This window comes from Haliotis rubra, unplaced genomic scaffold, assembly GCF_003918875.1.
Source record: "Haliotis rubra isolate DU_JTF1 unplaced genomic scaffold, ASM391887v1 Scf1341, whole genome shotgun sequence".
Lineage (NCBI taxonomy): Eukaryota > Metazoa > Mollusca > Gastropoda > Lepetellida > Haliotidae > Haliotis > Haliotis rubra.
In genome coordinates, this window is record NW_025765272.1 from 49,443 (window position 1) to 67,230 (window position 17,788).

The 17,788-nt window shown below is 42.7% G+C and overlaps 1 protein-coding gene across 1 annotated transcript in view; it reads left to right on the top strand.

Annotated features, from left to right (window-relative positions):
• LOC124267866 (maestro heat-like repeat-containing protein family member 1) overlaps positions 1–17,788 on the top strand; it is a 67,585-nt gene that overhangs the window by 24,233 nt on the left and 25,564 nt on the right. Inside the window, 14 exon segments of the mRNA XM_046702854.1 lie at positions 707–956; positions 1,578–1,618; positions 2,004–2,145; positions 6,420–6,478; positions 7,635–7,742; positions 8,411–8,530; positions 9,534–9,662; positions 9,998–10,147; positions 11,230–11,367; positions 13,342–13,421; positions 13,772–14,009; positions 14,680–14,784; positions 16,578–16,713; positions 17,539–17,651. Coding sequence (XP_046558810.1) covers positions 707–956; positions 1,578–1,618; positions 2,004–2,145; positions 6,420–6,478; positions 7,635–7,742; positions 8,411–8,530; positions 9,534–9,662; positions 9,998–10,147; positions 11,230–11,367; positions 13,342–13,421; positions 13,772–14,009; positions 14,680–14,784; positions 16,578–16,713; positions 17,539–17,651 — 1,809 coding nt within the window.

The following is a 17,788-nucleotide window of genomic DNA, read 5'->3' on the forward strand; positions in this document are numbered from 1 at the left end:
ACGTCACTGTTTCCATTTCACCCATGTAACGACGACTCGTGTATTGAAACTGCTTGAATAACGTGTTCGTGCACTAAAAGTAATGATTGGAGTTGTTCTGGTGAAGTATACTTTGCCATGGTATTGATGAAAACACTGTGAAAAAATTCTAACCGCCCATTCTCGGATTTTTTAATAGTAAATATATGGCATGTCGCCCAGTATACGTAGTGAAGGCCGCCATTCAGTAGCCTTTGCCGGGGTCAGTGTTGAAGCGTCCAGACTGCCTTGTGTTTTTCTAGAAAGTATGGAAATAGTGCTAAATCACACTTTGTTTTTTCTGACTTCTACAGCAATCAATATCTTGAGAGTGTTTGAGTATTTTGCTGCTACTGACAACCACAACAAATAAATGTACTACTCCCTTTTGCCATTGTCTCTCACTGACATTGAATTGGTGGTCCCACTTTCAGTAAACCCGTGAAGATCCGATTAGAATTGGCCTTCAGCAACCCATGCTTGTTGTAAGAGGCGACTAACGGGATCAGGTGGTCAGGCTCACTGACTTGGTTGACACATGTCATCGTATCCCAATTCGATTATTTATAGACCGTGAAATATAGCTGGAATATTGCTGAGTGCGGCGTTAAACAACAAACTAACAAGACAAAACGAGTTGTAGACCCTGAGCAGACAATGGAATTACTGACGATGGTTTATATTTCAGGGTAAGAGGCCTGCAGACCCAGAATGGGTGTCCAACAAGGCATTACGCAGCATGTGCGAGAACATCCTGCAGCTGGTTACCACGACAATAGAGAGAATGGAGATTGTGCTGTGGCCGTACCTGCTGGAGCTGATTGTCCCCGAGCAATACACGGAGGCAGCAGGTGCCCTCTGTCGAAGTCTGGCCTACCTGTCCACCAAGAAGAGGGAGGAGAATGCTGACGATTATGAAATCGACTATGAAACTCAAGGTAGATGTCAATTTTGGGAATTCATGAATTGAGAAGGCAAGTGAACCCAATAGGAGGCTAGAGGGAATGTGCCGGACTGCCATTTTAGACACTCAACCTGTCAATGACTCATTTTTTTGTTTATTTGCTATACATTGCTGTTCATCCTCGTCTTTCAGAACTGTTCTGCTTTTAAACCTTGTCCTCATAGCCACATGGCAAAAATATTGCTGAACCATAATATTGACTCACTCACTCACTGTGACAGTCAAGGCTCCACCTGTGGACAGCTGTGGTTTTGTTCTCCAATGGTTGAAGGTCAGGGTATGGCTGAAATATTGCTGAACCATAATATTGACTCACTCACTCACTCACTGTGACAGTCAAGGCTCCACCTGTGGACAGCTGTGGTTCTGTTCTCCAATGGTTGAAGGTCAGGGTATAGCTGAAATAGTGCTGACATGAACCTCACTAGGTCTAGGTTTACAGGCTGTGTAGGGTGGCTCAGTAGATGTTCATTGGAGGCATGTGTCCCATGTTTGTTTCCCATCATTTATCAACAGCAGGGAGATGAATCAGCCTGGTTGTGCAGGGTTTTCATAATAGCATGTGTAATCTAATTTGTTCCAATTTCTTTTTCAGCAAACATTCCCAAGCCTCCATCTCTTGCTGCCAAACTTGTTGTAAGTACTTCAGTTTGTGGTAAGAGTGTGCAGGCTTTTAGAAGTTTTATGTTGTGAAGCTCATTTCTTGTGTCCCCAGCCATGAAAATGCTGGATTAGCTGGAATATTACTAAAAGCTGTGTGAAACTTGCTCACTTGCTCGACCGCTCACCCGCTCTGAGTTTCATCACTGTCATTGAAAATGGAAAAATTTCATTTCTTGTCTTTTAATATTATATCTTTACTTTGTCATTAGAATATTAAAGACCCACTTTCTAGTCAAAGTGGCATTAAACCCAACTCAGGAATAAGTCACACTCCTGTGGTATTGCTTTTTTAAAAAAATTCATGGAAAATATAATTGGTTCAGCTGTGTTTTTTGTCATACCAAATGTTGTGGTGCAGGTTCTGGCGGGTCGTCCACTGAATGGCCGAGAACGAGGAGTGCACGTCCTGCAGATGATGAAAGGGATCTCTACAAACATCCACGAAAACCTGGTGGAGCTGTGGGATACCGTCATCCCGAAACTTGTCCAGTACTTGGAAGGTAGGTGCTGACACTTGAAAAATTTAAAAAATGTTTACTGGAACCTGTGCATGTGCACATCATCTTTTTAGTTGCTGAACTTCTTTCTTCAATTTTCATGGTGTCAAAAGTTACTTTATACATGTCAAAAATAAGTGAGACACCTTTGGTAACAGACAGTTCCCAAGCTTTTGGAAACTGAATGTTAATGGGATCTTAAGGCCTAGTCATGGAGGGTGGTGTATGATTAATCGTGTCCATGCAATATTGGTATGTTACAAGTTACATCCCTGGATAGATCTTCCTACAGTACACAAGTCCTACTATCTGTTGAGGGAGAGTTTGGCTAACATGAGTACACTGATAACTGGATTCAGCTATTCAAAACTTGAGTTAGACCACAACATCTTACTTGTTTGTTCTTTGAATTCTAATCCATTCTGGGCATTGGGGTAGCCTAGTGGTTAAAACATCTGCTCGTCATGAAGACCCGGTGTAGCAGCCCAGAAACCCCCCCACCAGATTATACCCCGGGGTAAACTATAGGCTAGCCCAGTTTATACCCCAGGGGTATATTCTGGACCAGGCCAAAGTATACCCCTCCAGCCCAGACTATACCCCTAAAAAATTATGTTGACACTTCACTCAATATGAGTGTGTGACTCGGGCAATAGTCTTGGTGTCATTTAAAGGAATTTGTAGGTGCATTTCATTTACATTACTGCATAATACAAAATTTATTAAGTATTTGTTGAGTGCCTCTCTGCAATATGATATTTTCGACTTTGCGTAACCCAGCCATGCTGATATATCAAGGTTAGTAGTTAGTTATTTGCTTTATTTAGCCTTGGCGAGGACCCGGGTTCGATTTCCCACATGGATACAATGCGTGAAGCCCATTTCTGGTGTCCCCTGCCATGATATTGCTGGAATATTGCTAAAAGCGGCATAAAACTAAACTCACTCTAATCCATTCCTCAAGCATCATTGTTCTAAAGGGTGGTTGTGCCATGTCTTCATGCATTTGCTTGTCATGCTGAAGACATTGGTTTGATATCCCACATTGGCACAAAGTGTGAAGCCCATTTCTAGTTTCCCCTACCATGATATTCATGGAATATTGACAATAGTGTCTTAAAGCCACTCTCACTCTCTAGTCAAAGCAGCATTGAGCCGAACTCATCAGTCAATCACTCTCCACCTTGGTGCTGTGTTTTAGCCAATGTGTAAAGGTAGTTTCTGATGTTCACTGTTGTACTATTGCTAGAAGTTGCTTAAAATGGTGCTAACTCACTAATGGCACTACAGTGCACTTTCCAGTTGAGTAGGGCTGCACAGTAACAAATATGTTACGCTGAAGGGGTCGTTGTCGGCACGAGTAATACAGATGTGTACCCCAGGTACGTTTCTGTATACAGAAATGTACCCTAGCCAAAATCAGAATACAGAAACGTACCCTTAGACGATCCATTCTGCATTGTGGAGTTTTCTTCATCGGAACGGTCATACTGTTGTATTAGATGCATTTGATATCGTTATATAAGAGCATACACAGTAACGAATATGTCACGGTGCACAACGTCCACCACTCGCAATCAGCTGAATGGGAACAACTACATACGGTTTCGGTTTTGGGTTGCGGAATATGGACTCGTCCGTCGTTTAGGGTACCGGATACGTTTCTGTAGTTTGTCTTTGTTTAGGGTACATGTCTGTATACAGAAACGTACCTGGGGTACATATCTGTAGTACCTGTGCCGACAACGACCCCTTCAGCTTGAGTAGGGGTCTCCTGTAGAGCATGTCTGTAAGAGCTTACTCAACTGGGAACTGACATCACAGGCCTTGTAGTATGGCTGATTGTGTGATATCGTACTCAATTTCTCCTTTATTGGTTTACCCACTCTCTCTTTTTGTTTTTGAAAAAAGAAAAAAGAAATTCATCATGATTTTCTTTGATAGTTTCTCCAAGGGTATCTTATGGTAAGTCTGATGGCATGATAGTTATCTCTGTGAAGGATCTTGTGCTGGATTTGACTGATTGCACCTGATGAAGTATTGTGATTGAGCTTGCATGGAAGTGAAAAATTACTGCTTAACACTGTATCTCCAACTAATCTTGGTATATGGTGTATAAGTGTGACAACTGTGGTGTATGTCTTGTCAATAACGTCACTCCTCCCAAGTGTCCTTTATGGAGATTTCAGTCAGAATAGGTGGAATCTGAGACAGAATGGATCTTCCACATGTACCAAAGTCAGTGTAGGAAAGATAGCCCGTCCCAACGTCCGAGACGGGTGAATTTTGTGGAGGACGGGTTAAAAAATATCTAGTCCGTCCTCATGTCGGGTCAATTTTAGCAAACCAATGACATATATATAATGATTATAACCTTTTTGAATATTTACTGTCGAAGGTGTTTTATATATATTTGGAGGACAGGCTAGATTTTGGCAGGACTGGTAAAACATTTGACCTGCCAGTCCTGTGGACAGGCTAGATTTTCTACATCTTTCCTACACTGCTAAAGTACTGTCAGAAATAGAAAAAACCCTGTGTTTTTTGCATTTATATCTACAATTTATGTAGTTAATATGTGATAGTGTGAAATATCTGTTACACTAAGTTTGGCCTAACTACAGTCTCAGTGGTAGGGAATAGGAAATGTAGAAAAAGGACTTTACTGAGGAGAGATTAGTGCAGAAATGAACAATGCGTTGGTTTTCTATGTCCAAAAAGATTTATTTGAAACAGACCATGGCTTTATGCAAATTAGTGAGCTATGATATTGTATTACAAAGGACACTTTTAAACACTCATTTTGAAATGAAACTTAGCTTCATTACAAATGATAGCTGATGTAAAAAATAATAACTTTAATACTGAAACTATTAAGGATGTAGCTACCATGAGGTCTCACTATCACTATCAAAAGAAACAGGTAGGAGGGGTCGTCTCAAAAGCAAAACCAAGAGGGGTGTGCAGACTTTGGTTGGGGTCGCGCTGGGGATAGAGATATCAGCTGAGATAAGATAATCCTTTAGGGGAATTAAACTGGGGAAGCAAACGGCATGTCATAACAATTTACAAATAAAAATGTCCTGTCCTGTTGATGTTCGGGTGGTCATACCACCTTCATGTATATATTTAAAGACATTTGATACGATGGCTGAATTAAGCTTTTCTATGGGTACTCTTTTACATATCTCAACATAAGTTTTATGGAAGGAAGACACGTTAGAATGTTAATCAATAGATGAGACATATTCAGCACACAAGAAAACGCACAGATATATCTTTGAGATAACCCCTTGTTAGGTCGTCGATAGGTTGACGGTCTATCGTCATACCTGGCTGAATAACCTAATTGCCATCTATAGCCTGATCTATTGTTTTCAGCAGCTATAAAAAAAAAATTCAAATTTTTTGCCCGATTTTACGAGTAAACATGCTTTTCTGGATATCCTATTATGTATCACACTGAACGCCCGGTTAGGCCAATGTGGGTTATTTCGACATATGCTATTTGCAATTGTGTAAATTTTAGGTATACAGAGTAACAGCCTAAAAACAGTTTTGTATTTCCGACAGTACTTAAGCTTGTCTATCGGTGGTGTGATTGTGTATTTGTAGTCACAGTTTTCTTTGTCAGTGTTTTCATGAGAACATTGAAGCATTTAATAGACTAAAATTAGTTACAAGATCTTCAGGAATAGTTTTCATGTTGATATGTGGGAGGCATGTTATTCTTCAGATTTCAGTTTTTTAAAGAATTTATCAGGAACATATGTTATATTTGGGATTACACTTTCTCAGTAAAGTACAGATTCTAGTACTTTTGTTGGGTTGAGTATCATCCGGGATTTGAACCCACACCCTAAGAGTCAGGGACCTAATCGCCAGCACACATTAGGTGCCTCCCTCTGAGGGTGTGGGTTCGAATCCCGGATGGGACTCAACCCAACAAAAGTACTAGAATCTGTGCTTTACTGAGAAAGTGTAATCCTAAATATAACATATGTTACATTTGACCACTTTCTAAATGGCATTCTGCATTCATAACTTTTCAGGAGTGTTTGGTTAGACTACATACACTGTAGCAGTGATCTTACTGAGTGTGTACTTGATGTGAGGTGGAGTAGTTAGTGGTGGGGATGGTGGGTATAAATTTATTCTGGCCAAATGGTTCAAGATCTGCCAAATCAAAATGTAGAAGCAGAACATATTTCAGTTAATTGTTACATGTGAAATACATTTTCTGTAGTATGTTAAGTAATTGGTTGTTTGTTTGTCAGATCATCTGGAGGACGAGGGGAAATGGTCGCAGAAGAACTGGGAAGACTTGCTCCTGAAGGTGACTCTTCTAGCAATTACATAGCAGATTTGTATGTCACAGTGTCGGATTGATAGGTTGTATACTCCTCAAGGAGCTGAGAATGATATATGGTGCAGTTACAAGTACAACTGACCCGTGAAGATTCAGGGTAGAATTGGTCTTCAGCAACCCATGCTTGTCCCAAGAGGCGACTAATTTGATCGTGTGGTCATGCTTGCTGACTTTGTTGACACATGTCATCGTATCCCAAATACATAGATCGATGCTCATGCTGTTGATCACTGGATTGTCTGGTCCAGACTCGATTATTTACAGACCGCCGCCATAGAGCTGGAATATTGTTGAGTGCGGTGTTAAACAATAAACAAACAAATACAACTCTTGCAAACACAGTTTATCAAGATGTCCTGTGTTATTGTTGAGAATATGGAATATTTTTAAGAGTAGTCATCTCCAAACAAGACATTGGACTGACCAGTGCACAGCACCATTAGTATAGAGTTATGTCCATTATATACATCTAAATGTTTCTGAAAGCTTTTGTCTACATAAAAGAAATATGGATTGATGAGCCCCGAGCACCATGAGTAATATCCTTTGTATGTGTATGATATTTCTGTGAGTATAGGACTTCCAGACAAACAAGGTCCACACAATCCACACAAATAAGATTAAGTTTATGCAGTCATCCCTTGGTATAACCCGGGTCTTGGGGTGCATTCATGACCACCTGAGTTATACAACACCCGTTATACATGGAATGAAGGCCAAGTAATATTCTTGTACATGGCAATACTTATATTTGTGTAGTGTTTGCTCATCATGCCAAAGACCCTGGTTCGATTCCCCACATGGGTTCTATGGAGCCCATTTCTGGTGTCCCCCACCTTGATATTGCTGGAATATTATTAAGAGCGGCGTAAAAATTAACTCACTCTCTCTATTTCGTGTATGGATACATTGCTTTCAATTTTTACCTGGCAGACTGCCTAATCGCGATCCGTTTTTAGCTCTGTGAGCTGCGATGCTATTGTAGTAGCTTACAAATAAAATAATCTTTAGAATGTTTCGCAAGCAGGCATTGAGTTCTTCATGTCAAGAGTAGGATCTGATGGTGAGAAATGTGAAGACAAATTAAACTGCTGTTGAAACTATTGTCTAACTTTATAAACAGATGCTGGCCAAGAGCCTCGACGTGATTGACAGCGAGGAATGGATCGCGGATTTTGGGGAACTGATGGGTCAACACGTGATCATGTACCACAACGCATCTGAGGAGAAGGTGGGTGGAGCGAGGGCTCATGTCTGCTGTAATACAATCAGACAGACAGACAGACAGACAGACAGAATTTATTCAATTTTTAAGGCCTCAGGCCCATCCATACAACATACATAGAATTTGGATATAGATTTGCGAGATTACATTGAAAAATATTAATAATGTGGAAATATTAATAATAGTAATACAATCACAGACCTTTATATTTAATAATTGTTGTAGTTGTGCCGTGGGTGCTTGGAAAATCAACAGACTGGTACACCTCAATGAAAATGTGTTAAATATATTTTCTCATGTGATACATGGGTTGTATGTAAATGTATTGTATCATGTGTCTACTATGGGAATACAATGCTGTAACATTTCATTATTACACCACCATCATAAATGTTTTAAGTTAACAGTAAGAAATATTGTCCATCTGATCAGCTCAAACTGCAGTTCAGAGTCTCATCAAAACAGGATGTGCTTATTACTTTCTTATTAAGGTAGCTAGATGTTTAGGGACCCTATCCACAAAGCGTTTGCAGCATTACGTAATTCGTAAACCAGTGATTTTGTATCGAGTTTTGACAGGTCATAACATTATGAAAGCCTTGTTGATCGGGACTCTAGTGTATGACGGATGATGAGGTCTGTCACTGATGTGTGACTTGTTGTTTGTCTTCTAGAACTTCCTGTACAAATGTCTGGGCATCATCATGAGGAAATCCACAAAGAAGGACTTCGTCACCAAACATCTGGACCTGCTCTTCAGCACGGTCAAACACACTGACCAGACGGAGAAAGAGGTAGGTTGTGCACAGACCAAGTGTTATACACAGTATGCTTGATCCATTGGATTGTCTGATCGATCATTTACACAAAGCCGTGATACAGAAGGAATATCCCTGATAATGGCTAAGGGCCATCTCTATATTTTTCTGTGTTTCTCGGCTCCTGGTTAACCAGCAAGGGAGCAAATGCAAAACAGGATAAAAATAATAGAAAAATTTAAAAACTAGTTCTTACTAATTGTTTACATTTTGTTGTTGACATTTTAAGATCAAAAACATTTAAATTTATGACATAGACAGAGTCACTTTGCTTTGGAAATGAATTTTTTTTTTCATGGTTTATGAAGGATTAAGCTAACCTGAGCTTATAAAGAGTATGCAGATGAATAAGTATTGTTATATGACATAAGGCATGATTTTCCATACTGATCGGGGAAATTCAGATTATATACTTTTTGTTTTCCTCGTCATGAAGTAAATTCAGGGCAGGTGGGAGATGAGGAACTGAGAAAAATGTACTGACAGCCGAACATCCATACCCTTGAACTGGAACAATTTTGTATGCATAGACAACTTCTTTTTTGCAATGGATGCGATGTTTCAGTGTTGATGCTGACACTGTTATCAACCAAGTCATAACGGTGTTAGCATCTACACTGAAACGTTGCATCTATTGCAATAAAGAAGTTGTGTATCCATAATATAGTTCCTGTTGATCATACCAGCTTCTACAGGGGTGGAAATAACTTTAAAAATTGCTAGTGTACTCCGGTACAGTGGCACATGTAAAATCACTTGCCCTGATAATTTTTCCACTATACCGGCCGTTTTCTTGTTGATTTTTTAGATAAACAACATAATTAATATTGGAAAGTCAACTGGACACCGGTACAGTGTGATATACAAATTTGCTTGCCCGACAGAAAAAACCACTGGACTCGGGCGTCGGGCAATGGGTTATTTCCACCCCTGTTCTAAATGCCACTCAAAGAAGTAATCCTTGCCCTTGTTTCCTCAGGGCTGTGCTATAGCTGTTGGCTTCTCTGCTGCCTCGCACTTAGATGCTGTTCTCACCAAACTGGAGACTGTGGCCAAAAACGACACCGCCAAGAAGTCGACTGGGATTCTCAGTGTGTTCAAGGGCTCTGTGAGTACCGCTAATAGTTGTAGAATCACTTACCAGCTAATGTAATAATTAACAATTATACAATGTTGTGTATTATGTGCTCCGCTGTCTACACAGATATTATATTTCCTAAAACATCACACGTACCAACAAAGACAAGCAACAAAAGAATTCATAAAAACAAATCATAATATTTTTATATTTTTTTCCAATCCAGAGTCATTACTGTGAGCATGTAACGCTGAAAATATCACGTCAACCAACCCAATATTAAATACTTTAGTTGACACACTGAGAGATGGTAAGGTACTGTCAAAGGCAGCATTAAACTGTTAAAACTCACTCACCCACTCCAGGACAAGTCGGAGGGAGTGCCGGAGAAGGTCAAGTCGACAATCATGCTGTGTTATGGCTTTGTGGCTCTCTACTCTCCACCCACACTCATTGTGTCAAGGATGGAGGCTACCATCCTCCGTACCATCGCTCCATACTTCCAGAACGTCAAGGTGAGTCACAAGCAGTGTCCACGGTAGGTCCACACAGGTAAGATTTGGTCCCCAGTTCTCCATGCTGGTTCCCCAATGTTGGGTACATCCGGGTTAGAATTGGTCTTCAGCAACCCATGCTTGTCGTAAGAGGTGAATATGCATGTTGAACAGGCGACTAACAGAATTGCTGTGTACATGTTCAACTGGGTTGATGAATGTCATCATGGTCCAATTGCATAGATTTTTGTTCATGGTTTCATTGATAAGTGGGGCAGTGGGGTAGCCAAGTGGTTAAAGCACCGAAGACTCGGGTTCGATTCCCCACATGGGAACAATATGTGAAGCCCATTTCTGGTGTACCACACCGTGATAGTGCTGAAATATTGCTACAAGCGGCGTAAGACTATACTCACTCACTCACTCACTCACTCATTGCTGAGTGTGGTGTTATCAAGCAGTCAATGATTCCAGACCCGTGAAGATCTGGGTTAGAATTGGTCTTGAGCAACCCATGCTTGTCGTGGAGATGCCACAGTGGATCAAGTGGTCAGGCTGTTGGACTTGACTGGCCAGTAGACTGTGTGTCATCGTACCCAAATTGCCTGAATCTTTGCTTATAATATCCATCTCTCAATTGTCAGTTCAATCTCTGTTGCTGAACATGCTGTCATATACCTGCGTATTGCTAGACAGCTCATTAATATGAACAACACAAAGCGTGGACCATGTGAAAGGCAGTCGTGATGTTGCAGTTATGCAGCTGACTGCCATAAAACAACATGGACTGGGAGACATTGATGACACCGTAATCCTATGTTCTGCCAGTGACCGTACAGACCTACGTCTCTGAGCTGCCAATTTTTGCTGGTCATTGGTTCGAAGTCTGAGACGATGCCCGATCCTGATACCAGTTTGGCCTGTCCTTTAACATAGGGATACCACCATCCTCTCTTGGTGCAGATGGAAGATCATTATAATCATTTATTACAGAAGCATGAAACATGCCAGGTCATTTTGGGGAAACGTGATACTTAAAAAATGAAGATTTCATAACTATTTAATTGCATTGAAATATTCTAGTTGCTAGGTTACTGTTGCAGTCAAGCATCATCATCAGCGTGGACCTGCGTCGTAACCTGATCCACTGCATCAGCCTACTCGGGCAGTGTTACACTCAGGACTGCATGCAATCTGTAGGCATGTGCGCCTTACGGGGAGACATGCTCTCCAGCCTACAGGTAGTGTGTGGGGAGAGGTGTATATCATGCATGTATCTTGTCATTTATTCAGGACACAAGTGTCAAACAAAATCTGATTCGCACGGTGGATTTGATCGGCAAGGCCTTGCATCCCGACCATCTTGAGCAGACGTATAACTTCAGCACACGGGAATTTCATAGCTCACTTACAGGTACTGCCTGTGTCTAGGTAGTCTTTGCACTGTAGTAAATATTCATGTTATAATGTAGAAAATGCTACTCATTTTTTAGTTGAATAAATCAGTGGTTCAAATTGCTAACAGACAGGGAAGCAATTGAAAGTATTCAAAATGTAGATAGTAAGTAATAAGATTTTTGACACATACTCCAGCACACACTTCAGAATAAAATTCTTACTATTTGCCGAGATATTTTCAGAAATCACAGAACCATTGGTGAAATTTTATCAACCAGCAAAAGTTGTAAAGCAACACCAAACTCACAGCCAAGGAGGTTGTTTACTTTCACAGAATGTCTTGAAATTCTTCTTGTTTTAACAATAATACTGACAGTGTTGATTTATTTAGTTGATATTTGATGATTAAAGCTCCTGTTTTGGTTGATTTGAAGGGTAAGTGTCATGTTAAGTTGATTTTGTCCATTTTTACATAATATCTTCTAAATTGGGAATTTGGGAATTCTCTTAGGACTTTTGACAGTCATTTCCAGCAAATGGGTGGCAGACAACAGCCTCTGACTAGGTCTAGATAAATCTGTGTTGTTTTACTCTCTTCTCAGGACTGATTAGTGATCTTGGTAAATGCACAAATATATATATATATATATAGGTGTGTGTGTTTCAAACTTGCGTATAGATGTTTCACTATAGATGTGCCCTTGGGATGTGTACGTTTTGCACTCACAGTTTCTTTTCAAACACAAATTGCATGAAGTTTGTTGAAAAGCATAATAGTGGTAGAGGTGTGTAGCAGTAGACCAGGGGGGCTGTTGTACAAAACCAACCTTAGCGCTAAGACAGTCGTACGTCTGTGTTACGTTGTGGGAGTTACGATCACCTTAGTGCTAAGAAGACACTGTACAACGTCACCCAGAGTTGTTGTCGTTGATGTCACTGCATGTGTAGTAGCAGTCTGTACATTGACGATGCTGTGTGTCCCCAGTGGGACATCAGGACATCAGCATGTGATGTCACAGATTTCAGGATATCCACTGTGTCTAAGATGACATAATGGTGGACACTAAAATCGGACAATTTGTCAGTGTCCTTGACAATGATGTGGATTGATTGGTCATACCATCAGTGTCCTTGACAACCATGTGGATTCTTGTTTTCGACCACTTGTTTTCCTCCCTTGACTTTGTTATTCACTGCTGCCTTGATAATTGAAATAGTGCAGACTGAGGTGTAAAGTAGGAAATATTTTGTCATGGTGATCCTGCCATTACTAGTCTGACATAAGGGTGGGTGGGGTAGCCTAGTGGTTAAAGCGTTTGCTCATCATGCCGAAGGTCCAGGGTCGATTCCCCACATGGGAACAATGTGTGAAGCCCATTTCTGGTGTCCCCCACGTGATATTGCATGAATGTTGCTTAAAGCAGTATAAAACTAAACTCACTCACTCACTAGTCAGGACAGGATTGTAGCTCAGGACATGTGTCAGCTCTCCTTAAAGTGCTCAAAACTGTAGCCAAGTAATCTCATCCTCTGTCAGTGTTCACCAACCTCGAGACACGTACAGGCCTTCAGCAAAATATTTTGTCGGGTCATTGTTGTTTTAAGTGCTGAAATTGGAAGTGCAGATATCCATCCCTTAGGTGTACACAAACCTATGATTGTGGGTTTATATACAAGATTCCCACTGATTAGTGGTAACCCAGGAAACACCTGCATCACTTTAGGTTTACCCCCATACAAGCTGACATTTCATGATATTACTTCTGAAAGCAGCGTTAAACTCAACTCACTCACTCACTTTCCTCTATTGTTTGCAGAATTATATGAAGGCGGAGCCAGTCGGCCACCTGTCCAATGAGACGAGAGCACTGGCCATGAATGCCTGTGCGACACTCATGTATCCGTTTTGAAATACAAAGAACATATTTTTACCGAGATTTTGTCTCCGTATATGACTAAACCTATTGTTTAACTGTAAGATTTTCTCTATTAAGCATGTACAAGCGCACATACACAGACACAGATGGTCAGACAGTCAGACACGTGTGCAACAGCCAACTTAGTGGATCTGGTGCTCAGGCTTGGAGACTTGGTTAATGTCACTGTACACAGATGATGCAGACTTGATTGTATACAAGAGCAGCATTTAGCAACAGACAAAGACACACACAGGCACACACACAGGCACACACACACACAAAATAGCCTCTTCCATATTTCGAAGAATGTTTCCTTAGCACCCTGCAGTAAGCTTGACCCACGCCTGTCGGAGGCAGAGATATTTGACCTGATCAAGACAGGGTTGGACTGCACACTAGGGCTGTCCCTGACTGGGTTCCCCTTGAAGAAGGGGAAGGAGGAGACATATGACGAGATGCTGGAGATGGAGGTGTTGATGGACGCCACGTTCCAGGCGCTGTATGATATGCTCACCTGCATGCTCACCAAGAACCTCACGCCAGAGGGCCTCGAGACAATATTCAAGGTACCATGCTTTTCACTGTTTTTGTTCTGTCATGTAGGAGTTTTTACTGTGTGCCCTATATCAACTGGTTTTACTGAGTGCCCTATATCAACTGGTTTTACTGAGTGCCCTATATCAACTGGTTTTACTGAGTGCCCTATATCAACTGGTATTACTGTGTGCCCTATATCAACTGGTTTTACTGAGTCCCCTATATCAACTGGTTTTACTGAGTGCCCTATATCAACTGGTTTTACTGAGTGCCCTATATCAACTGGTTTTACTGTGTGCCCTATATCAACTGGTTTTACTGAGTGCCCCTATATTAACTGGTTTTACTGAGTGCCCTATATCAACTGGTTTTACTGAGTGCCCTATATCAACTGGTTTTACTGTGTGTCCCGTACAAATGTTTACTGTATGCCTTATGTAAAAGAGGTTTTACTGTGTGGCCCATGTAAATGAGCTGATGCCACCATGTGCCCAGAGTTCAAAAGGTTTTACAGAGGAACCAATTGTTTTGCAGTAAGATTATGCACACAATTGTGGATGTGGGACATCCTGAAAGAATGTCGTTAAAATACAATACACTGTAGAACTGCAGAGGAATAAATGGAATGTTTTAATGAGTTGACCAGAAATCTAGTGCTCCTTTAACAGAATCCCTGCTGTATGTTTTATTTTCCAACAGCACCTGGTGCCATGGATCCTGGATCCCGAGGAACACAAACGGGAGAGGGCTCTGAAGACATGGCAGAATGTCCTTACCTTCTACCTGGAGCAGGCAGACATCACAGTTAGTAGGACACCAGGGGAGGGGAGGGGTTACTGAGGGTGTGGGGATGGGAGGGGTTGTTGTGGGTGTCAGGAGGGAGGGTTGTTACTGAGGGTATTGTTGTGGGGAGGGGAGGGGTTGTTGTGGGTGTCAGGAGGGGTGGGTGTGGGGATGGGAGGGGTTGTGGGTGTTGGGAGGGGTGGGTGTGGGTGTCAGGAGGGTGGGAGGGTGGGTGTGGGATGGGATTGGTGTGGGAGGGTTGTGTTGGGAGGGGTGGGTGTGGGTGTTGGGAGGGATTGTTGTGGGTGTTGGGAGGGGTGGGTGTGGGTATGGGAGGGATGGGTGTGGGTATGGGAGGGATTGTTGTGGGTGTGGGTGTTGGGGGGTTGTGGGTGTGGGTGGTGGGAGGTGTGGGTGTGTGGGTGTGGGAGGGGTGTGTGGGTGTTGGGTGGGAGAGGTTGTGGGTGTGGGGAGGGGATGTGGGTGTCAGGAGGAGGAGAGGGTTGTGGGTGTCAGGAGGGGAGGGTTGTGTGGGTGTCAGGAGGAGAGGAGTGGTGTGGGGTGGGAGGGTTGTTGAGGGTATGGGGAGGTGGGGAGGGCTGTGGGTGTCAGGAGGGGAGGGTTGTGGGTGTGTGCAGGGAGGGGGTGTTGGAGAGATGGGAGGTTGTGGGTGGTTGGTGGGGAGGGATTGTGGGTGTCAGGGAGGGGAGGGTGGGGTGTGGAGGGAGGGGTTGTGGGTGTCAGGAGGGGGAGTTTGTGGGAGTCAGGAGGGAGGAGTTGTTGTGGGTATGGGGTGGGGAGGAGTTGTGGGTGTAGGGCTGGGGAGGGGTTGTTGTGGGTGTAGGGGTGGGGGAGGGATGTGGGTGTCAGGAGGGGAGAGGTTGTTGTGGGTGTCAGGAGGAGAGGAGTTGGTGTGGGTGGGGAGGGTTGTTGAGGGTATGGGGAGGTTGTGTGTGTTGGGAGGGAGGGTTGTGTGGGTGTCAGGAGGGAGGTGTTGTGGGTGTGCGGCAGGGAGGGTTGTTGAGGTTATGGGAGGTTGTGGGTGGTTGGTGGGGAGGGTTGTGGGTGTCGGGGAGGGCTGTGGGTGTTGGGAGGGGTGTGAGGGATGGGAGGGGTGTTGAGGGTGTCAGGAGGGAGTTTGTGGGTGTCAGGAGGAGGAGGCTGTGGGTGTCAGGAGGGGGAGTTTGTGGGTGTCAGGAGGGAAGGGAGGCTGTGGGTGTCAGGAGGGGAGGTTGTGTGTGTGAGTGTCGGGAGGAGGGGTGTGTGTGAGGTGGGGGGTTGTTGAGGGTTATGGGGAGGGAGGGTGGGTGTCAGGAGGGAGGTGTTGTTGTGGGTGTCAGGAGGAGAGGGTTGTTAAAGGTATTGGTAGGAGCTGTTGTGGGTGTCAAGAGGTTTTGTTGAGGGTGTAGAGAGGGGAGGTTTTGTTGAGGGTGTAGTGAGAGATTGTTGTGGGCAGGAGGAGTTATTGTGGGCAGGGGAGGGATGGTTGTGGGTGTGGGGATAGGAGGGTTTGTTGAGGATGTTGGGAGGGGAGGTTTTGTAGAGGGTGTGAGGAGGGGTTGTGGGCAGGGGAGGGCATTGGTGAGTATGTGGCGAAGTGTTGGGGGTGGGGAGGGGAGGGTTTGTTTTTCATGTGATGAGGGGTTATCATGAGAGTTGGAGGAGATTGTTGTGGGTTATGGGAGAAGTTGTCATGTGTGTCTGGAGGATTTATTCTGGATGTTGTGATATTCAATTTAGGTACAATCAAAATGAATTGTAGAAACAAATCTTTCAGATGGTTGAAATTTACATCTTGCTTCATGCTTTTTCAGTCTGCAGAAAGGTTCAGCAATGAGGGAATATTTCTGGCCAGGATGATTCCTCGATGTACCGACCCCAGCATCAACATCCGTCTCCACGCCATTGACTGCGTACAGCTCACTCTCAAGATTGGACTCCGATATGAGGGTACGCTATACCACCAGCTGAGGTGGCTTCAGATATAACAGTCCATGTGTTTATGTGTTGATGGATTTTTCTATGCATTAAGTTGTAGTGGTGTCCGATTAATTGAAATAATCAAAGATTGGTCGTAGTGACTAAACGACCAAGCAATCGATCACAATTTCTCATAATCGAACACAAACAATTCTGGAACACTTGTTTTCATTTACAATATTTTTCACAAGGTTGGTTTTGTCTGTTACATTTCGTAAGCACTACAAGCTCGTTTCAAGTCATGATTGAATTTATCTTAAAGATTCCAAGAAATTTATGTTCCTAACATACTAGTCATCCTTTAAAGATGTGAAATTTTGCCAAAAACCCCCAAAGAACTACTTGTTTTTTACCTTATTTTATGTGCATTAACAAATTTCATAAATGATGCTAACCAATTATTTTCGATGATTGATTGGTAGTAATGAACCAATCATTAATTATGAGATTTTAACCAATTCTCAACACTTTAATTGTGACTGTGCAGTTTTGGATCACAATGTGAAGTTCACATTCACAGGTTTCTTCATTGTGCAGTGTGGGGACTGGGGTAGCTCAGTGGGTAACGTGGTCACTCATTATGCCGAAGACAAGGGTTTGAAGACAATGTTCGGTGTCCCTGGGCGTTGATATTGCTGGAATATTGCTAAAACTTCACTCACTCACTGCACGAACGAACGATCAGCCTGTTAACTTGTGTATTTGTGACAGGACAGTGACTTTTGTCACATTACAGCTTTTTGTCTTTGTACCAATGATAATTCAATGTAATCAGACTATCCTATTGTTGCAAAGGTAACGATGCAGATCACAAGGACCAGATGGTAGAAGCTCTTGCCACCCTGAAGGAGAGGTTGAAGAAAGGAGACCCCAACATCCTGTTCAGTGTCATCAACGACCTGTCAAAGGTAAGCAGGGAGAGACACAGTCAGATATTATGACAACACAACTCAATTGAGAAAGTATCATATCTCTATCTCTGGACAGATTTGACTCTCTTTTTGGGTTGAGGTCATCAAAGAATCAAACCCCCATGTGGGAGCAA